Source organism: Micropterus salmoides, unplaced genomic scaffold (genome assembly GCF_014851395.1).
Source record: "Micropterus salmoides isolate LMB-PRFRI ecotype aquatic unplaced genomic scaffold, ASM1485139v1 Ms_hic_scaffold_10, whole genome shotgun sequence".
NCBI lineage: Eukaryota > Metazoa > Chordata > Actinopteri > Centrarchiformes > Centrarchidae > Micropterus > Micropterus salmoides.
The window spans coordinates 31,096,858-31,120,894 of NW_024040041.1; the positions used below are offsets into that span (position 1 = coordinate 31,096,858).

General features: G+C 40.1%; 1 protein-coding gene across 1 annotated transcript; it reads left to right on the forward strand.

Annotated features, from left to right (window-relative positions):
* The first annotated feature begins 8,426 nt into the window (after positions 1-8,426).
* LOC119895246 (polyserase-2-like) lies at positions 8,427-24,037 on the forward strand. The gene is made up of 10 exons (XM_038708219.1): positions 8,427-8,566; positions 16,556-16,576; positions 17,115-17,280; positions 17,949-18,217; positions 19,154-19,299; positions 19,381-19,636; positions 20,006-20,177; positions 21,355-21,608; positions 21,819-21,916; positions 22,666-24,037. The coding sequence occupies exons 1-10, from the start codon at positions 8,512-8,514 to the stop codon at positions 22,969-22,971; spliced, it is 1,743 nt and encodes a 580-aa protein (XP_038564147.1). The 5' UTR covers positions 8,427-8,511; the 3' UTR covers positions 22,972-24,037.

Sequence of the window (24,037 nt, forward strand, 5' to 3'; positions counted from 1 at the left end):
CCACTTGGAGGAGGATTTTTTTCCCCCTGTCAAAATAACACCTTCATTTAGACAACACTTTACATGAGTGCTATCTACTACACTTATCAGACAGTATCGGATTTGCCCAGTAATTTTCAGAAGGAGTCTGGCCCCTCAGAGCCCTTGTTTGGTTCCACGGCTGAATACGAGTAAAAGAAACCAATTAATTAAGCATCCCTACGATCTTCTGTTTTATTTTTAGTGTTTTATTCAGGTGAACGTAAAACGATCCTACAACTAGAGACAAATCTTGTGATGGGTTCAGACTAGCTGCGACGCCCGTCAACATGCTGACATGAACGGGGTACCGATGATGAGTACTGGGTAGTCATGGGTCTGACCACACCCATCCTCGAACACGGCCTTGTTTTTGATCTCAAATATACACCTGTAAAGTTTGGTGAATGCATCTTGCACGGCTGTGACACTGTCAGACATATAAACACCTGGCAAAGCACTCAAAACAGCGTTAAAAGTGTTTTTTACTTATTACATTACTTAAAGAAAAGCCAAATAATAATAATCAAGCCACTTGTAGTGAACTGAATCATACTAATTAGAGGAGTGGCTGTTTTATGGGACTGGAGCTTAACTCCTTTTGCCCAAGTTGCCCAAATGATCAACAACACTTTTGACCGTGGGTGTCAAATAACGTATATAAATATAATGCAGTTTTTGGACAATGCACATTTTTTTTTGTCTGTATTTAAATTGTATTGCATTTTTTCTTATTGTGCAAATAAACCTTTCTCAAAGCATTTTCATTTGTTAGTTAAAATCTTTCTGTGCAAGATATTTTTCAAAACATTTAACGTAAATGGCACCTATGCTTTTGACACACCCAAAAAGTAGCGTGACTGGGCCGTTCACCACCTAATCTGTCCTCAATCACGGCATGTCATTGTGTGAAAGCTGCAACAGCTGCAGGAAACCTTCCTGATCATGAGAAAAATCCAAACTCAACGCAGAATTTGCATGCTGCTCCATGAATCCATGACCGCACGCAAGCAGCAAACATGAATCCAGGATGACAGCGTTCACCAAAGGGCCATCATGTCACCATAAATATCCAGTAAATCACGATTGATAGCTGACGGTTACTCGTTGGATTAGTGTCACTTTGTATTATCTGAGGGCACGGATGGGTAATTGACCTCACAGTGCTCTTATTGTGAGTTGTGTAATGGATTCTGTTTCATTGATGTATATATTTTTGATTGATTCAAGTCTCTGAACTACTGGAGGGATGAAAACCTTTCGTTCTTTGAAAAGATACTCCCTCGTTTGGCGTTAGATGATGGTGGTGGAGAGAGCTGTCTGACAAGTCAGTGCAAAATCTCCCATATGGGTTCAGTTGAGTTGAGATCTGGCGACGCGTTTTGTCTAACGCACATAACTTTCACTCTCGTCAAACCACTTAGGGAGCCCTCAGGGGCCTTAACATCCTGGAAGAGACTCCCATCAGGATAGAAACGTTTCATCTTAGGGTAAAGGCTGCAGCGTAGTCTCTGTGAGCCCCCTTTCTTGTTTAAAGTTTGAAATCTCACCACATTTCTCAACACACTGTATCCTACAATGACTTTACAATTGGCTAAGTTTGTTATGGGTATCGTGCTTAAAAAAACATTATCATTTTTTTTAAGCATTCATCATTCCCAAGGTATAAGACAACAAATACCACACCATAGCCCTACATTGAGAAAATGCTACTATACTGCATAATAAAAGACAAATGAACAAGACTTCACTACAGTCATGTTTCATTTGCAGAAACAAGAAGACAAAAAAAAAAAACAGCTTTCAAATAAATGACAAGTTCAGGTACATTTAATCTTTGTGTCCAAGCCCACAGTGTAAGTTAATGGTTCAAAGGCATGTAGGCCTAAAAGCAAAATACTTAAAACTTTAGGAAGTTTAATTTATGATGCTCATAATAATTTATGTTTTAGCCTACAATGCAAATATGCATCGAGCTAGATTCCTGCCTTCAATCTAAACTACTGATATTAGCTTAAACCATTCTTTCTTGTGAAAGAAATCAGTTAGCAGCTTTTCTGTTCTTCTTTGGTACCTTGATTTCATTTTCTAAGGGACAGACAAGACTGTCACGAGGCATGTTGATGCTCCGGCATGAGCTTCACTCTGCTTCGTTAGACCATTCAGAGCTGAATCCCAGTGCAAGGTGGACTAGGGCTGTTCCCGAAATAAGGATTTACATAGTCAAATCAGACTCTGAGGCTTTTTGAAGATCCTTTTCTCTCTCTCTCTCTCTCTCTCTTGCCTGTCATTCACCGGTCTTGTGCAGAGTTTTGCATGTATGTCGTGCTGCCAACAACAACATGCATGTCGCGGTTCCTCGCAGGTCTATTTTAAGTAGCAGTCTCTTTCAAAATGATAAAATATTCTTGTGTGGTTCATCAACGGTGATAAATTATCCAAAAGTCCCGCGAGATAAGGACAACTCGGCACAACACCAGCGACTGTGAGATTGACAGTCGAATCAGGTTCCGTCCATTGAATCTTCAACTTGGGATCAGCCCTACGGTGGACTAAAACATTTTGCCTTTGTCTTTTGGAAGGGGGCCTCAGAGCCTCCACTATATTTTAATTTTGGAGGGGGGGGGGTTTACAAAGTCCAGCCTCTAAACTGATTTATTCAGCCACGGACCTTTCGTTGACCTTTGTGTTCCCTCGCTCTCAACACAACCGGTCGAGGCAGATGGCTGCCACAGTCCAGGTTCTGCTCAGGGTTTCTATCTGCTGTGTGGAGTTTGCCATGATGACTCTGCACATTTGCATACCTACAGTCTTATCTGTAGTTGCCTTTCAGTAAAACAAACTTCATCGATGAGTCTGAATGTCTGCACTGTCTAACTGGAATATCCAGTTTTGTGACAAGTTTTGTTCCTGGAACAAAACACAATAATAATGAAAAAAATCCCCATAACCTTTAAGTTACGCACGTACACAGTATGTTTGTGTGCTTTTAAAAATAAATATATAGATATATATTTGTAATATTGTCTATATTTATATAGATTTAGATATAAGATAGATAGACACAAAATATGACCTCTTATGGATGATTTCATGTTTTATTGTTAAATATTTGGCTCCTCAACCATCACTCCAACCAGGATGGTGAGAAACTTGGTGTCATGGTTGACGACCACCTGTCCTTTTCAGACCTTATCGCCTCTGTCTCCCAGTCGTGCTGCTTTTCTCTATACAACATTAGGCCACCCAGCTTCTGGTACAGGCCATGGTTATCTCTCAGTTTGACTATTGCAATGCCCTCCTAGCAGGTCTTCCAGCTTGTGCGTTGAAACCCCTAAAAATGATTCAGAACGCAGCAGCGCGTCTGGTTTTTGATCAGCCCAAAAGGACTCATGTCAGTCATTCACTCTGCGACCTCCACTGGCTGCCTGTGGCCTCCAGAATCAAGAATGTGAGAGAATTTAAGTATTCCCTGGCAAGGTAAGTACCAGCTGGAGTCCAAGTACCTGCAAGCCAGCAAACGTGTGAGGCAGGGATTAACCCCTTAACGCCGTGAATTCACATCACACCACTTTCATTCAGACTGCAGCCGAGATAGCGTATGTATTCCACTAATACCTGTTTATGCATATTCAATACACACCCAGGAACATTTTGCAACCACTGGTTTCTTGTTTAGGCATGTAGTTGCTAATTTGCATCACACCTACATCATACCTGATTGTATATCTATTCTATGTTCTATAAAAAAATTTAAAATCTCCACTTAATTTAATATCAGCTTGAAGGCAAATGCAAACAAATCTTTTTTTTTTTATTGTAAATAAATGTAGGCGTCAATTGGTTAAATAGCACAAGTCATGTAATGGATACAAGAATAATATTAAGTGGACATTTTTCAAAGACCCCACTCACCCTGGCCATAGACTGTTTTCCCACCTCCCCTCTGGGAGGAGGTACCGCAGTCTGAGAACAAAGACTGCAAGGTTCAAAAATAGCTTCTTCCCCACTGCAGTCAGACTATTGAACACTAAAACACACTAAAACAGACCAATCAATGTGAAATACTATAATACATAATTATCTGTTTTGACTGCACCTTACTCTCAACTGCACTATTTTAAATGTGGATATTTATACTGTATATATCTAGATATGTATATTTTTCCAGTTTTTAGACGATACTCTACACACCCATATAAGCATTTTTATTTATCTTTATTTAGATAGCTTATTTTCTACGGTGTTTTCAATTGTTTCTGTGCTATATTTTTAAGCTGCAAACTTTGCACGTAATTTCGTACTACAGTGTACTGTGGAATGACAATAAAGAAATCTTGAATCTTGAATATTTCCATCTCTGTGAACATCCCTTGGCACATAGCTCAATCAGTAAGAAACGAAAATGACAGAATTAGTCACAGTGGGTATAGTTATTTTTAGATTTGATAATTTAATTACATTTAACTGATAATACTTCTGTACTTTTACTTAGTAGTTCAATAGGATTTTTAATAGAGAACTTCCACTTGCAATGGAGAATTTTTATAATGTTGTATTTGTAAAAGTAGCTCTTCAGAAAGAAGCTACGCGGGAGACTCTGAAGTCAGCATGAAGAAGGTTCTGTGATCTTATCTTAGACCAAACTTGACTAAACAAATGCACATTATCACAAATAACAAAGCCCCCCCAAGTCTACTTTGATTCAATGAATAAAAATAACTTCCGCAGGGGTGAAAACTTTGCACAGTCACTGTCTTGTGTGCCAAAATACACCTATTCCTTCCATTCAGCCTGACATGTTTGCTATTTTTAGACGCTGCTTTGTCCTGTGTAAAAGGCTCTGCTGATATACGTGAAGTAAAGAGAAGGCACTTTATGGTGTTGACATTGTCCAAATCACATTTATTTGTTGGAAGTTTGACCAGTTCAGCTTCATTCAGCCGCTCTGCGTCACCTACAAGAACAGAACTGCTGTGTATTTCCTTCATAACTTCATGATGAATCTTATGGAAGAAATAAAATCTGTGTTGTTATTTGAAACATCCGTGTGCAGGGCTGAAAGTCTGGTCCTGTCAGTCACTTTGGAGCTTCTTCATGTACTTATGTTGTGTGTTTTTGTCTGATCATCCAGCCTGTTTTCCTGTTGTGTTTACAGATCTTAGACCTTAGAATAGGTGCTATTTTTTAAATAACATTGAAATAATTCCTCCTGTCCAGACGTGGAGACAAAATCCTCAGTCCTCACTCTGTGTAAAAATGGTTTCTACAGTTTATGTGAAGAAGATATGAGGTGTCAGCAGTCTGACTTAAACAAATCAAAAGGGGGTCTGCCAAATGAGAATTCCCTTTTTGTGTTTCCACAATGTTTCCCATCACTACAGTGGACAGATAGCAACACAAGAAGGGGGTTCTTGTTCTTGAACACTGCAACCTTTGATTTTACTGAACAGGAGGAAATATTATGGCAACTACATACTCTTAAGTGCACATGTAAGTATTGTTTCAGTGTTAGCCAGTAGCCAGTGATCTGTTGCTAAATATGGGAGTGACAGCAGGTTTAATTCCTGTGGTTTGTGGTGGGTGTGGCTTGCACTACACAGTTAAAACAAACAAAACAACAAGGATAACCAACACTGGGATAAAACACAATGCTATAAAAGTAATGAAAATGTTAAGGTTTACAAACTTGGGTTCGGGGGGGCAAACAAGGCACAGATCAAGAACAGACACTGATGTGTATACAGCATCTCACAGAAGTGAGTACATTCCTCACATTTTTGTTAATATGTCATTATATATTTACCTATTTTTATTTATATTTACATGTGACAACGCTAAAGAAATGACACTTTGCTACAATGTAAAGTAGTGAGTGTACAGCTTGTACACAACAGTGTAAAGTTGCTGCTCAAAATCACACATCACACAGCCGTTAATGTCTAAACCGCTGGTAACAAAAGTGACTACACCCCTAATTCAGTGCTCGACTTCAGTCTGTAATGTTAAGAACCACAAATCAAGCCAGAAAACTTGGTGTAGTCATGGACTCAGACCTGAATTTGAGGAGCCATATTAACACAATTACAAAGTCAGCCTGCTACCACCTGAAGAATATATCAGGGATTAAAGGACTTATGTCTTAGCAGGACCTGGAAAAGCTTATACATGCATTTATGTTCAGTTGACTCGACTACTATAACAGTGTCCTTTACAGGCTCCCTACGAAATCCATCAGACAGCTGCAGCTGATTCAGAAGCTGCTCGAGTCCTCACTAAGACCAAAAAGGTGGATCACATCACTCCAGTTCTGAGGTCTTTACACTGGCTTCCTGTATGTCAAAGAATTGATTTCAAAATCCTGCTGTTAGTTTATAAAGCACTGAATGGTTTAGGGCCAAAATACATTTCTGATCTTCTGCTTCGTTACGAACCATCCAGACCTCTCAGGTCGTCTGGGGCAGGTCTGCTTTCTGTCCCCAGAGTCAAAACTAAACAAGGAGAAGCAGCGTTCAGTTATTATGCTCCGTATATCTGGAACAAACTCCCAGATAACTGCAGGTCTGCTGAAACTGTCAGTTCTTTTAAATTAAGACTGAAGACTTTTCTTTTTACCATAGCTTTTAATTAAATATTTAAGATTTTTCTTTTTACTGATAACTTACACTGCACTGTAACTTTTACTGTCCTGTTTTATTTTTCTTTGTTTTTAGCTTTTTTACCATTGCTTTTTCCCCATGATTATGGGAATGAGATTGAATAGAGTGAAGGAAGTGGTAAGTGTACTTCTGCGTTTATTCTCTTTTCAGTATGATTGTAACTGTTATTTCCTCAAACCCACAGCCTGTTTTTATTTTCCATTGAACTCTTTTAACCCTGATTGTAACACTGTAACTTTTATTATATTTTATGTTGCTTTTAAACTTTTTTATACTTCCCTATGTTGCTTTTATGTTTTATGTAAAGCACTTTGAATTACCTTTTTGTTGAAATGTGCTATACAAATAAACTTGCCTTGCCTTAACTTGCCTAAGTAAAAAAAGGGGGACAGCAAGTTTACAACCCCTCAGATTTATCAGGTGACTCTTTGGAGGGGCCCGACTCCTAGGTTGGGAACCACTGTAAAGTAGATAGCTGTGGATATAAATATAAACAGATGCATCAGTGTAAACAATCTAATGTCAGATAGAATCAGATGAGTACAAGAAGACATGTACTGCAGAACAAGTACTTCTAGTACTGATATTGGTACATTTAGCTGACTTGTATCCTACTAGGATTTTGAATGAAGGACTTGCTTGTAAGAGAGTACATTACTGTATTAGTACTTTTATATAAATAGCATAAATAATCTACAAACATCCACTATTGTTTGAATCACTATGTGAGTTCAAATAAGTAGGTCACTGTTTCAGTGCTTGCTTTCATTGATTTAAACATTAGTTAATCTTGACATGTCTTTCCAGTTTCTAAACAAACAGGATCATGAACAAAAATGTGGAGGAGAATTTGTGCGCGGAAGCCTCAGGTGACCCCTCCAGAAAACAGGAACAACACTGGCAGGTTTTAACAGACTCACCATCATGGGGCAGATCTCACCTGGCAACATTTCTCTGCACAGTCACAGGGTTGAATCTGGCACTCTGACTTATGGATCTTTGCTCATCTATCACAACTCATCTGTACTGTTTTAGAGATCCCTATTTAGATTTACACAGCAGTGGGAGGATAACATTTTCCTTTAATTAGCAGAAGTAGTAATACCACGGTAAAAATACTGTTGCAAAGAAAAGTCCTGAAGAAGACACCACGCCCTCTCAACGACCAGGTTCTGTGCCCAGTTTACCCAGCCAGCATGAAGATGTCACTCTCCATGAGTCCACAAGGCTGCCGGTCAGGACGAAATATCTGGTCAACGTTGTAGTTTTGAGACTTTTCTCTCATCTTTGTCTTAGAAAAAGATAATTTGACTTCTTTGGGTCTCAAACAGTTATTGTAATGTAACTATGTGAGAAGTTTAGAGAGGAAAATGTCCGACAGAACTGATAACAAATCATCTGAAACATGATGATGTCACAAGATAAAGAGTTTTAATCTGTAACAACGCATTGTGCTTTTTAAACTTTAACATGTTTGTTTTTAAGGTAAAATCTTAAACTAAAAAAAGTTAGTAGTTATACAGGTGTTGAATAAATCTTAAAGGATCCATATAACATATGGAGCAGAAGCATAAGGTAGCATGAAATAGAAATACTCAAGTACCACAGTATAGTGCTTAAGAACTGTGCTTGAGTAAATGTACTTAGTTTAGAGACACTGTCATGTTTGATGTTTTGTGAAACAGCTGATGAGTGACGTGTTGGGTGTGTCGTTGGACAGGTAAATGCAGAGAGAGGCGTGTTTGTGTTGGAGGTAGTAAGTGAGAGAGAGAGAGGGAGGGAGGGGAGAAGGTTATTTATGCCGGTGCAGATCTGATCCTATGGATCATACGTTATGGCTTTGTACAAAGTGATCTGTGTGGCGACTCTGCTGACACTCCTGACACAAGGTAAGGACCCTCCTCTCTGCACACACCTGAACCAATCATGTTTGAGATCCTAAGACTGCTGTATGAGGAGGAAGTAGAATTGTTTATTGAATGTTTGAAGAGAAATCAATCTGCAAAGTGAGCAGTAACTACAGTCGTCGGATAAATGTAGCTGAATAAAAACTGTTTTGCACCAAACTCACAGCTTCATTTAGCCTGGATGCATAATTAAGGGTGTTACACCAAAACTTGCTAAAGGGGTCCATTAAGATCAACATACCAATGAGAGGATGTTTTCACTCAACCTGTTGGAGGCTTTGCTGACGGTATCATTCCAGCAGAAAGGGAAGGTGTGTCCGGCCCGCTGCTGCTTTTCTGCTTTTTTCCTGGTGCAGGATATCTTAAATGAATTACGGTGATTCGGTTCGAAGTTGGAAGAAAGTTTGTTTGTTTCTGATCCTTGTGTTAAAGTACGTGATATTGTGATGACAAGGACAGCAGGCCGGCTGGTATCTTCGATTAAAGTGAACTACACATTACAAAATAAAGCGCAGAGACACATAAAAATGAGCAAAGTTGAATATAAAAACATAGGATAAAATACAACAAAGTACAATAAAACAAACAAGATAATAAATCATTATGTAAAATGTATAAGAAAAAAAGTCTATAACTATAAGCTTTATTAAAAGGTTTAAGCCTACTCTTAAATATAGAGATGTTGGTTGCTTCCCAAACCCAAACAGGGATCTGATTCCACAGCAGAGGTGCCTGATCGCTGAAGGCTCTGGCTACTGTTCTACTTTTAGAGACCCTGGGCACCACTAGTAACCCTGCATTTTGGGAGCACAGTGCTCTAGCGGCGTAGTATGAGCTCATTCAGATAGGATGGCGCCTGACAATTAAGGGTTTTGTATGTAAGAAGCAGAATTTTAAATGTTACATTCCTCTGTGCTGCTGTGTCAACCTGAATTTCCCCATCAGGGGGTTAATAAAAACTATATCTTATTTTATCTCAAAATAAATTCTAGACTTAAGTGCAAGGTAGCTAAAACAGGGGTAGTATGAGCTCTTTTACTAGTTCTAGTCAGCATGCAAGCAGTTGCATTTTCTATTAGCTGAAGAGACTTAAGAGATTTGTGTTAGAACAAACAACAAACACAGCAAATAGACAGAGCGACACAGCCCTGAAACCAATGACCCTATACACACAATACAATACACATTAAACGGTAACAGATTGATTCAGCATGATGAAGATAAAGAATAATAGAAGTTCATGGCGAAAACAGCTTATTGTCAACATTTTAAAAGACCCCCTTATTTTAAAATGAGACCAGGGAGCTCGTGGCACCCTGGTCTCATTTCAAATCAAATTATTTGAAACCACTGAGGAGTAGTTTGGGTTAGTAATGAAGCTCTGAAGACAACATGATATTTGCGCCTGTATACAGGTTGGTGGAGAGTAACAGCCTCTATTTCTGTCTGTCACTATGAATCAAATTTGTAATGATTGCAGATAAAAACTGACATAATCTCTGAGTTTTCATTTTATCAGAAAGTATCTGTGGTTTAAAGTAAAATTATCTAATAAGAATGGATACTTCTCCCTCTTTCATACCTGCTTTTAACTTATTTTAAAGAGGTCTGGCATATTGGAATATGTGGTTGGCAGAAACTAACTTCCATTAATTTTACAACTTTAAGCTACCTTAAAAGAAAAGATTAACATGAAGGTGACCCATGGGGTAAATAACTTGTATAATTTGCTCTTTAATAGCCTTTTTCTATTCAGTCTGTCCTTGTAGTAAGAGCTTTTGTAAGCTTGGATTTAATTTTTAAGCCATTTAAGGGAACTATTCAGCGGTCTGTGGATTAGATAGACAGATAGATCCCAGCAACTGTAACCTGTTGTAAGGAATGTTTAATGTTACTGTACCAACACAGTGTGGCTGTAGATTTCCATTTAAGCTCAGAATAAATATTTACAGCAGATGGGTTTCAGGTTAACATGGAGCCACACCTTGCTGTTATGTCCCTGATTGCAAAACTGATTTTGATTGTGAAACTTTAACTGAGGAGAAGAAGAACATTTGTTCACTGAACAGTTAGTCATCCAGGAGCAAAGTGAGCCGTCCTCCATAACGCAAATGTTTTGTAACTGAATGTGGCAGAAACTGTGAATAATGAGGACTCTATCAGAGTGATCTTTTTTTAGATAAAAGTATGCAAATCTTTGATGAAAGTTGACATTTACCAAAATGAATGAGCCCAATGTTAAAAGAGATATGGGTCACTATACACACATAATTTCTTTACTTTCTACATGATATGGAAATGTATGGTTTCATTTTGGTACATATGATGAGGCGACGTTCAACCAACACATGGAGAAAAAAAATACCCACATTATAAAACCATATTTCATAATTAAAACTGCCAAAAAAGCGCATACCCACACAACATAAAGCAGACTAATCCCAGTTTATGTCCTCTTTAAAAAGTTGTGGCTGTGGTGATGCATTCCCTTTGGGGACAAAATGCTAGAGTTGACATACTGCACAGATTGGTTACAAACAACAGACACTAAAAGCCAGTAATGAACTGAGGTTTTTTTAGACAGTAACAAAATGACAGGAATTAAGGGGAGAGTGGTGAGGGATTAAATACAATAAAACTCCCCAATTGGACTCAAAACAGGGGCGGTGATGCGTTCACTGACAGTTGTACATACTGAAGTGTATTTTAACGGTGCGTTCACTTACTGTACACACTGATCACAGACTGAATAAATGAATTGGACGCAGTCACCGTTATGGCTCCCGTTGGTTTGTGGATGACCGTTTTGAAACCTTGAGATTGGCATTTTAATTGTTGCCATCTTGTTTTTTTGGAACAATAAGTGACCATATCTGGAGGAGAGGGAGGAGCGGGCCCTAAAGTGTTCTTTCTTGTGGTCTATTTTCCTCTAAATGGGACCATAATTTAATAACTGAACATCATTCAATTCAATTCAATTCAATTCAATTTTATTTATATAGCGCCAAATCACAACAACAGTTATCTCACAGCGCTTTATATAAAAGAGCAGGTCTAGACCGTACTCTGTGATGTTATTTACAGAAGCCCAACAGTTCCCACCAAGAGCAGCACTAGGCGACAGAGGCAAGGAAAAACTTCCTTTTAAGAGGCAGAAACCTCGAGCAGAACCATGGCTCAGGGTGGGCGGCCATCTGCCTCGACCGGTTGGGGTGAGAGAGAGAGAGAGAGAGAGGGATGTAAGGAGAGAGAGAGAGAGAGAGAGGGATGTAAGGAGAGAGAGAGAGAGAGAGAGAGAGATGTAAGGAGAGAGAGAGGGGAGGGAGGCAGCCTACACAATATACACACAGAGGTACACACAGTAAAGGTGATGTTGCTATAGACTAAATGAAAAATGGTACAGATATTTATAGTAGGGTTAATGGTAACCATCGTAATGCTAATGATTATAATAACAATAATAACAATAAGACTAGCAACAATAGTCGTTGCAGCAGAGGGTGTCGAGCAGGAACACGGGGGCAGCAGGTGACCCGCAGCCACAGATCCAGACTCCACAGCTCCAGAGCCAGAAAACCTGCAGGAAGTGATAGGAGGAGAGAGGAGAGGGACGAGAAAGCACAAGATTACCAGAAAGGGGAGAAGTTGTGTTAGTAACATGCAATAATGGGATGAGGTTGCATACAGAGGGAGAGAAAGTAGAGGAGAGAGGAGCTCAGTGCATCATGGGAAATCCCCCGGCAGTCTAGGCCTATAGCAGCATAACTAAGGGATGGTTCAGGACTACCTGAGCCAGCCCTAACTATAAGCTTTATCAAAGAGGAAAGTCTTAAGCCTACTCTTAAATGTGGAGATGGTGTCTGCCTCCTGAACCCAAACTGGAACCTGGTTCCACAGGAGAGGATCATGCTGTGTTGAACTAGCGGCTGAGACCATAAACTCATTAGGAAAGTAGTTACTGAGGTAATACGTTTTCTCATAGACTTCTATACTATAGGTGAGTTCAAGATGCAGGCTACTGCAGGGGTGGGCTATAAAAACACTGCCGTTGGACAGATTCTGCTTCCCTTTGTGGTGTCCAAACAATAATGCTGCGTGATGTGTTGAGAAGAAATCCGCTTGACACTGTTCTTGATTATAAAAGTTTATTACATCAAAGACTTCAGCATCAATTACAAGCTCTGCAGCAGCTTGGAGAGTGACCCAGCCCGATGGCCACTCTGTCTCTCTGTACATTGAACACAGCTTATATAGGACATGTTTAGGTCTCTGCTAAATACCATATAAGGGCACAGTGCTGTAGACTAAGTGTAACCATCTGTTAGACACCACTTCCCCTAACACTGGGTCCACTGTGTCTCTCTCCAGCTCTGGGTCAGGGGTCAAATTCTATAGGAGGGTTCACTCTTGGTACACCCATCAATCATTACTTCCCCATAAGGGTTCACTGTTCCTCTCACCAGCTGCAGAGCATTATATTAAACTGTAATGTCAAAAGCATATGTTATACACCACACCTTACAGAGCGTGAGTTTACCGTGAGCTTAGAACAGTGACTGATCTCAGAGCATTTGCAAAGATAAATCCAGGGAGTATAGGTAAAAGGTGGTGCAGCTGGAGAAAAGCAACTATGGATGCCCTTTCTCCTGCGACGTTTTAATGTCATGTGACATGGTGACGTTTAGCAGTGCAAGTGGGACAAAATTTCTAACCAGCATGCCTTATTCAATTCAATTCAAATTAGCTTTATTGGCATGAATGTGTAACAACATTATTGCCAAAGCATCATATAAGCCTTATAAGTCCAGCATGTGTCACGTTAAGTCAGTGCTGCGCAGCGCCACTGTAGTTAAACACTACAGTCACCCAAACTAATGATATACATGAAATACATACAAACATTCTCTTATTTAAGCTGAACTTCTGTGTGTGTGTGTGTGTGTGTGTGTGTGTGTGTGTGTGGTTTAAACCAGACGGTAAAGCACTGTGTTTGTTTGAAGAACACACTGACTACAGGCTGCTCACAAAAATTGCAAAAAATAAGTCATACAGACACACAAGTTATGATCAGGTAGTGCAAATGCGACAGGGAAATCTCGGTAATTGTCACAACATGTATTAGGGATATAAAGGAATGCAAAGTTCAGGATAGCTCCTATTTCGGTACAGTGGAAATGGCCCTAGCAATGTTAGCTCTCATGCACTACATAGAAATGTATCTCAAATGTAGCCTACTGTCATCACAGGACTGTACTGTTGGAATTGCATGTGCAGACTACACAAGTGACACTATTATTATTATATGACAGCATCCAATACAGAAGATTAGAGCTGAGTAACGATGATGCTCTTGTTGAATCTGCAGCTGTTCTGTAACATTTATAGCAGCTTAATTACCACCTATCCAATTATTTTCTCAGATTTCCACCTCTACTAGCCCTTGTAGCTTTCCAGTTGATTTCTTTATTGCGTTGTATTGATTTATGAGTGTTTTCTTTAATGATTTACTTTAATATTTAGGGAGGCTACTGTCAGTCATTTAAATGTTTCTGTGTGTGCAGTAAAGTCACAGAAAACAATGTGTGAGATTTAAGCAGCAAAACAAAAACAGCTGTCGCTACAAAGATTACAGTACAGATTTTATTTAGACGCCCTTGATGAGCTCAGAATTGATCAGGAGGACGGCTGCTTTGCTCCAAACTGTTTCACTGTATGAACCTGGACTGTGTGTGAGACCTTTTGGATGTGTAGAAGAACACAGAAGATTTATTAACGTTAGATCCTGTCGGTATGTCGGCAGATTTAAATATGACGTTCACAGCGTCTCTCTTAATGGGGGAGACGCTTCACCCTGTTTCACCCACTCGGAAATTCACAACACGGATTTATCTCATACCCTAAATCGTACCCAGAACTCTGCCTGCAAACGTCGGTGCTCTCAGTTATTTGCACGCACGACGTTTTCATGTGCTTCACCAAGTCTGGACACTGATCCAGGAACAGTTTTCTTTTTTTTAAACCTGTCCTGCCCAGCAGCCTGGTATAGAGTATAATGACCTGGATACCATATTGTGCCAGACAGATTTTACTTTAACAAGAGAGTATTAAAATACTCCTTTGTCTGTTTTATTATTTATTTAATTATGTATGATTTGTCACCGGGCCGGACAAGGGGGCAGACACGGGGATGGGGGGGGGGGGGGGGGGGGGGGGGGGGCACAAACAGACAGCACAGAGAAAGGACAACACCTGCAAGAGAAGGGGGAAAGAGGGATGGAGGGTGGGGACAACAGGGAAAAGCTTTGGGAAACACCAATTGCAGAAAGCAACGAAAACTGCAAGAGAACAGAGAGGGGGGCTTGGGGAGGAGAAAAACAACAACAAACAAACACAAACAAAAAAAAAACAATAAAAATAATAATAATAGTAAAGGACAACCAGCCGGACAGCAGCAATAAACAGCTGACATATTAATGACATATTAAGACAACTAAGAGAACAATGAAAACAAGAACGAGTCACGCACACTAAATAAGCAACACAACACAGCCACGAGAGCTGGAATAATAATTAATTTAAATAAGTAACTGAAAGAAAGGCATCAGGAATAATTCTACCAGGGACAACCTAAGTTTGTTTGTGTCTGTGTGGGTGAATGTGTCTGTATGTGTGTGTATGTACATGTGTGTGCGCATAAGCCTGTTAAAGAATGTAGTTGTTAGAGAGAGTGGGGCGCCACGACTGTAACAGGCAGGCAAGAACCCCAGTAGCCAATAGGGGTGGAAGAAAGAAAAAGAATAAATCAAATCAAAAAAAAACAAAGACTCCCAGATGCACTGCGATGCAAACGCAGTAGACCCCGACCCAAATGCCAGTTGACAACGTAATGCCGACGGAACGCAAAAGAGGAAGAGCAGCGCCCGGACCGACCGCGTCGCAGACACAACATAGACCAGTGGCCTCCCCCATCCAGCACCCCGCCGCCGCGCAGCAAACAACCACAATGCCCAAATGGAACAGTTTTTCAAGTTTAAATGAGGGTAGCGACAGTTCCTTCATTTAAGTTGATCGTGTCATCAATGGTTTTTATTCGATTTTTTAAAATTTATAGTCTATACCCTACACATAATTACAGAGGTCCGGACCTCTGTGACTTTATAGCTGGTAACGGCCATGGCTTGACTGGTGGTGTGTTCACTTACTGTTGTAAGTAATGCACTGTATGGCAGCATCATGTGTGTTTATGAAACAACAACAGTATACAGCTGTTTTCACAGGAGTATGACTTTTCATAAAAGAGTAAACTGACCTTCATGTGTAAAATCAGTGGAGTGCTCCTTTAACTTCTGCTGCTGTCATGTTTTTGTGACATTAATGCATCATCAGGGACTGGAGCAATAACAGTAGTAGTAATAATAGTAATAAAACTTATAATAAGGTTGGCAGCAGTAACAGCAGGAGTAGGGTAACATATTGTTGTGTCTGTGTGTGAGAAACATTTAAACCCTGTCAGTCAGTGATCATTAGCGTTCCTGTCAGTCCTGAGATACCTGTCAGCATAGGTACAGGCAGAGTGCTTTGTCTGCTGACATTCCTCCATGTCTATTATCAGATGTGATGATCAGAAAAACAAAATAAAGGCTTACTTTAGGAGAAACATGTTCCCTGTGTTTAGTAGCGTCCCCTTGGGTTGGGCACTACTGGCACTTTGTAGATTCAGAATAAAATAAATAATCAAATTAGGATAAATACGTTTTTCTGTTTTCCTTTTCTATACCTGGAAAATGATTTGTATTTGTTGATCTGTTAGTTGAGAGAGGACAGGGTTAAATGTGTGGCACTTATCAAAAATCATGTGTTTGAATCAGTGTAGTAATAAATATTAGAGATTATCATATCACAGATATCATATCAGTAAATATAAATACAAAGTTGTTGTTTCAGAAGTGTTTGTTTGTTTCCTATTTTCAGAGTCTCACTCACAACAAGATGGTAAGTCAAAGTTTCTATTTACACTTTTCTACTTCCTGTCCGTCTGTCAGACATGTTGTTGGGATGTAAATGTTTTGTTTGTAGTTTCATGATTGTAAGTATTTGCTGTTAACTACAGAATACCAGACATGAGGCAGCAAGTAAAAGCAATGAAACATCTAGACTAATTATGAACTGAAAATAATTTTACCTGCAGGCTGCATGTCGTCCTTTTGTCCTTGGGCAAGATACTGAACCCTAAATTGCCCCTGGTGGCTGTTCCGCCAGTGTATGAATGTGTGAATGTTAATTTCTGTTTGAGCACTTAGGCTCAGTGAATGAATGTGTGTGAATGGTGAATGCGAGGTAGTGTAAAAGCACTTTGAGTGGTCGAAAAGACTAGAAAGGCGCTATACAGATACGGAGCATTTACATTAAGTCTGGCATGTTGATTTATAATTCATAATTCTCAACCAAGACTGTACAGTGCAAACAGAAACCACAATGGTAATCCAAGGAGGGGAGAGTATTGCTCACTCTGTCTTGTCTCTGTCCTCAGTTTGTGGTCAGCCAACACTCAACAACAGGATTGTTGGAGGACAGGTGGCCTCTGCAGGCAGCTGGCCCTGGCAGGTCAGTCTGCAAAGGTCTACAGGGTTCCACTTCTGTGGAGGAACCCTCATCAACAATCAATGGGTGCTGACTGCTGCTCACTGTTTCTCAAGGTAAGCAGTGAGGGTCGGGCTGCAACAAAAAACAAGCCATGTAGTGTTGTGAACAGCCTGTCTAAGTGCTTTATTTATTTATTTTTATTTCAGGGGTGAATGCCCCCGAACACCCCTAGCATTTCAGCGTCCTCCCCATGTTCAAAGTCGCTCCTACGCCCCTAAATGTTTTCAATTAGATTCCTGTTCCACCTCCTTGTCTCATCTAGTACAAATGTGGTGGTGGGGGGGGGGGTCAATTATTATGTGAATATATGACGTTTTATAGGCTGGGCTAAGCTCCCAATGTTTCAAGATCCTAAAAACACCCCTGCCCTCAACCTAACAAGTTGTGTCCGTTAATGAATTATGCTATCCGATTAAAAGAATTGTTATCTTAACTCCATTTGTGTTTGTTCTGTCTTTTGGAGTTAACAGTTTACAAGTTGAGCAACAGAAGCAAAGAACATGTGCAGCAACTTAAGTAATTAGAACGTGAGGTCATGCAAAAGTATTTTGAGCACATTAACAACTAAGTTGAGGGAATAAGTCATTGCCTGTTGCCACATCTATGAAGCTCCATACAAACTAGACTATAGGTGGTCTCAAAATGTCTGCTGAAGTGCTCTTGACTACAGTTCTGCTTTTCATGTCTTCGCACTGTTTTGTTTCTCTTCTGATTACCTCAGCACAAACACAAATTCTCTGATTGTGGTTCTGGGTATCCAGACTCTACAGGGATCAAATCCCAATAAAGTGACTCGGACAGTGTCACAGATCATTGTTCATCCCAGCTATAACTCCAACACTAATGACAACGACATCTGCCTCCTGAAGCTCTCCTCACCCGTGACTTTCACCACCAACATCTTGCCCGTCTGCCTGGCAGCCACAGGCAGCACCTTCTACAAGGACACTGTCTCCTGGGTCACCGGCTGGGGCACCATTGGATCTGGAGGTGGGTCAGAAAGCACCTGGATGAAATTTATTTTCAAAGATGGTGTAACTACAATGGTGGCACCAACTGTGTTTTCTCAGATATTTCAAAGCAAAAATGTAGTTCCTCCTTTATCCAGGGGAGCAACAAAACCTTCCTGTAACTCTGTATGGATCCTTTTCTCATAATCTGTCTGTGACATTAGCAAAAAGTTTTTTTAATAAGTTTGAATCTTTTCTATCAGACCCCACAATATAAAAGACATAAAGATAATTGATTTTTTTCTTAGAGCTTTTGCGGTAAGCAGTTTGTTTTGATGATGGCGCCAGAAGAAAGGTCATTAAACTGTGAAGTTTTCTTTAGACAAAGACAAGTTTTGTTGATACAAACAGTTTCTCACCAAATCACAAAAAAATGTGTCTCCTTTAGTTTTAGCAAATATATTTAATGTGCATTCTTCATCAAAAAAACCCACTTTGCATAGCAGATTTATAAATATTATAAACTATAAGATTGTGCTTAACGGCTTGTATTTATAATCCCATTATTCCATGCACATTCCATTCTTGTGTACATGTAATTATTTTTCCAATAAAGTGTTGTTTTAGATGAAATTTGTATTAAATAATGAAATAGAAATATCCACTGGTTATAAAGGAAATTTGGGCAAACGTGTACAGCTGAGTGCATGAGAGTAATAGTACAGAGCCCACCATCTCCTGTGCGACCCCACTTGTGTTGTTTACTAAACTGAATTTGTGTCTCTTCAGTGGACCTTCCTTTCCCAGGAAACCTTGAAATTTTATTTTGCTTGATTCATAAAAGGGAACATCTGACTGTATTTGAGGTGTGCCACAGACCCGATGTATTAATTAAATAATACAGTTTATGTAAAAACATTTTAAATTACATTTCGCAACTTTTGTTGTTTACTAAACTGAATTTGTGTCTCTTCAGTGGACCTTCCATCCCCAGGAAACCTGATGGAGGTGCAGGTACCGGTTGTGGGGAACAGACAGTGTAACTGTAACTACGGAGTGGGCTCAATCACAAACAACATGATGTGCGCCGGATTAAGTGCTGGAGGGAAGGACTCCTGTCAGGTGATCATTTTTACCTGTCTGTTTGTGTCAGATTTGACCTTCTGCAAAGATTCCTTCTGCTAAATGTTTGTCTCTTTAAAGGGGGATTCAGGAGGTCCGATGGTGAGCAAGCAGGGCGGTCGCTGGATCCAGGAGGGAGTCGTCAGTTTTGGTAACGGCTGTGCCCTGCCTAATTTCCCAGGAGTCTACACCCGAGTGTCCCAGTATCAGTCCTGGATCAACAGCCAGATCACCAGCAACCAGCCAGGCTTCCTCATCTTCAGGTCCACTGGGACTGACGGTGACCTCAGCGTCACTTGTCCTGGCCTGCCACCCCCTCCAGCTACCCCACCCCCACGTAAGTGCCCGCCAGGCCCAGACTTTGTAAACACTGGTTTTTCACCCTTTTAACATTTCTCATTAGAAAGCTTGATATTTTTACTACAGTTTCATATATATTCTGTATCAGCTTGTTCTGGCTTTTCATTGATCATTAATCTTCTATACATCATCAAGCTGTATGAGGTTTTGTTTGTTGAAATTTCCCCCCAAAATTAGTCTGACTTGTTTGGTAAATTTGGAAACTTTGGGATCTCCCTTTTAATTTAAAATGATTGAAATCAAAATTCTGTAGGATAACCTAGCGACGTTGTAATTGTGGATAGACGGTCTGATATAACAAGGCTTTGAAAAGAAACTTGCTTCTACCTTCTGCTCTTCTCTCCAGCTGTGGTCTGCGGTCAAGCCCCACTGAATTCACGTTTTTCGGGAGGAAGCTCTGTGGCAACAGCTGGTGTTTGGCCATCGATGGCGAGCCTACAGAACAATGGAAGTCATGTGTGTGGCGGGACTCTGGTGGCTTTGGACTTTGTGTTGAGCGACGCCAACTGCTTCTCAAGGTGAGAAACCTGGAGTGATGTCCTGGATGGCATAAAGTATCTTTAATGTTTTCAAACACTCAATAGGAACAAGAGTTTAGTTCACACTACATGATTTTAAGATAGATTTGCCAGTCGGTGAGCTCTGTGACCGTCAGGCTGTGATCAGGGGTAAATCAGCGATCGATCGGTGGTCGCCAGTCGTTATGTGTGAACTACTCAACGTCGCATCAAAACGGCTCCCTGACGCCTCGCTGACACTTCGCAGACGCCAGCCAGATATATAGCATACCAAATATCCGGAGGAGTCGGCCAACTCAACCTCCACATCCAGCCAATGAGATCAACCAGCTACTTTTCACTACAAAACCCTTTTCACTCACCTCCAGCTCTCTCTGTAGCTCAATCCCTGCTACCTGCCTGTGCAGGTGGCTGGCGTCTGCTAATCCATTCTTTCAACCCGGGTTCTTTGTATAATAACAAACAACAGCTGTTTCGCGTGTAGGTCATTTCCTGTTTCATATTTCACATGTGTTTTCTTGACAAAATGTGGTTTGGAGACTAGCAGTCAGGTGACAGTGATTGTATTTTCCTTTGTTGTATTGTATCACATTTTATTGTGAATTGCCCTTTGCGATTTTTATCTGTGAATGGAGCTGTACAAATAAACATTACTTACTTTACTTACAGAGTCATTCGCAGCTCCTGTAGTGTGTGACCCCCTGTCACCGATCAGTCATGTGGTGTTAACGCCACAACGACTTCAAGATGGCAAGTTGTGCAGTCTGAACAGCAAGGCGATCGGCCGACGCTAAAAGTCATGTAGTCTGCACAAGCCGTAACAGCCCTGTGTGGCTGTGACTTGAGCTATGAGGATGCTACTGGCTCCTACGGCCCCAAATCCTAACTGGAGCACCACATGTAGATTCATCTGCCACTGAAAATAGTTCCAAACGAATGCACTTTCCTCCTTGTCTGATACAAAATTAGACATTAGACAAATTAGACAGTTTTGATTAGACAGACAAGAAGTCAGACAGTGGTGAGATGGACTCACATGTTGTTGGTTTGAGTTTTCACAACAGATTTATTGTTAATGAGAAACAGTCTAAGGTTCAGTCCTTGTTTTAAACCAACAAGAGATTTTAAAGGTTTGATTTCTCCTCAGTCCTTATTCAGTTCATTTTATCTCCCACAGTTCACCCATACCGTCTGAATGGACTGTCGTTTTGGGTCGTTTGAAACAGAATGGATCAAACCCCTTTGAGGTGACATTGAATGTGACAAATATCACTCTGAGCAACTTCACTGGGTCTAATGTAGCAGTGCTGCGTCTGGCAACCAGACCCACCCTGTCCAACCACATCCAGCCCATCTGCCTGGACAACGGACAAACCTTCGCTGTGGGCTCGACTTGCTGGGCTGCTGGCTGGAGCGCCGGGCAAGGAGGGGGTGAGTCCATAACACAGTCTGACGCAGTAATGCTAACTCTGCACCATTTCACCTCTTTAGATTAAACCTTGAGGCCGTTGCACATTTATTTTGGCACTAACAAACAGGTAAAAGTGTTTATGCCCATTTAGTTTAAGTTATTTCTGTCTATCCCTGATTCAGATATTTCCCTTTAAATAATTCTCATTTTCCTATTTTTCGTATCTCTAGTGGAACAAGTTCTGCAGGAGTTCCCGACCTCAGTGGTAGACTGTGGGAACGCCTCAACACCGGACAGCATTTGTACAGGCGCTTTCACACTGGGGCAGGTGAGTAATGAGAGCAGGAGATTATTATACTTTCATGTGGTTTGTGGATACATTAGAAACATAAGCTTAATTTTGACCTTTGAAACAACTGTTGAGAAAACAATCTCAAAACAAGCTCCATTGAGTAGCTGCTCTTCAGCTTTAGATCATTTCCATGTCCATGTTCAGACATGTATTAAGCATTAATTTAGAAGCCTCAGTTTTTATTCCATGGCACAATATGAAAGTTCTCTAAAAGCTACTAACCAGTTGTGGACCTAAAATACAGAGTTTGTCTAGAGTGTGGTGCTAGAAGAAATGTTATGGGTTCCTATTCACCTTCTTGCTGATGTCTGTGCGCCAAATATTAAGCTAAAGTCAGTTAGCTTAGCTTAGCATAAAGTGTGGAAGGTTACCTTTGGACAGGGCCAGACTAGCTAGTTCCACGTTTCCAGACTAATCTAAGCTAAGCTAACCAGCAGCGGCCTGTCAGTTCATATTTCTTTTATTTGATCAATCTGTTTATTTTCAGGGACAATGCACAATAATCAACATCACTGTAAATGTGCCAGTTTTAGTTATAAGGCAAATGTTCAAATGGTGTTCCTTTGCCAGATGTTAAATTAGCCATTTCAGACATTTAGACGAAAAAGTGAAAAAACAATTCCACATTAGGTAAAACTAAGGGGGGGAAAAAAGAGTACAAGAAAAAAAAATTAATGAAGTTTCATGAACAGTTGGACTTGAACATATCCGTCTTGTTTGTTCAGGGTGATTCTGGCGGTCCAATGATGTGTAAGCTGGAAGGCTCTTGGTTCCAGGCAGCAGTGCTAACTGTTCAAAACAACAGCACCAACAACGCCACCACCAGTCAAACGCGAGAAGATTCAGTGATGGTCTTCACCAAACTCAGCCGCTTTGATGCCTTCCTGACTCTGACAGTGGGGACGTTCTTATCTCCAGCCTCCAACACCAGCAGCAACAGCACGACTCCCAGCAGCGCTCCAACTCACTCACCTTTCTTCTTCTTCTTCCATCTCCTCATCTTCTCTGTGTGTCTCCACCTCTTCTTATAGATGTGACAAATGAATGTAAACAACCTTGTAGGTTTAAAGCTGCAAAAATTACTCTATGACTTGATTCTGCCTCTGTTGGTGACGACTAGAGATCAAAGAAGAGATTGTGAACTGCTTTCCGTCTAAAATGAAGGATGTAAAATGAATGAAAATGAATTGTTGAAGCAGCACTGAACAAATGTATGTGTATGTAGCCTATAGCATTCCAGGATGTCGTGTTGAATCTATATAGACCATAAGGATATCTGCACCTGTTTTTATTATGATTTTGTTGTATTGTTTGTATAATTACAGTTTGACTCATTACTTAAAAGTTACAAAAAAATGGATCCAGATATTATGCAAATAACAAAATGATGAATTGTCATTCACATAAAACTTTATTGATTACATTGCAGATAGAATTAAAGTAATTTGCTGGAAATGGATTGAAAAACTTAAAGAAGCTTATTTTAGAGGTCTGAGTACAGTTACAATGATCAGCCTGTCCAGCATCTACCTCATATTTCAGAGCTAAAGTACCATAATGTACATTTTTATATGAAGTTTGCTCTAAAAAATACTTGAGCTGCACTTTATATTGCTAATTATTTGGTTAGAAATACAAAAGCCAATTTTTGTCAAGCTTTGTCATGAAATAATGTCCTGTATATTGCAAAGTGCTGATTTCCCCATTGTCTTTTTGTTTCAATAATCTGATTTTAAATGAAGTGAAATCCTTTTTGTCCGCTTTCTTATTGCTTTCTGAAAAACTACACATAATTATTGGCCTTTAGATGTTCTTTAAGCCATGTACAGTGTGTCATTTTCCCTCGTACATAGTCTGCATATATCCAGTTGAACTTGAAAGCAGCAGCTACACATTCAGTTGCCAGCTTAGGTCAAACTCAGACTAATGCAGTCTAATCCAACAGTCCTGCAGTAAAAACACCCTCATGACGGCTTTTTATTTAATGAAATGTTCAACTGTCTGGTCATTTTGTGAGGTTGAATTGTAATGCTTCATACAGAGAGATGGTTTTGTAGCCACACGTGTATCAAAATTAATAAAAAATAGTCACACATA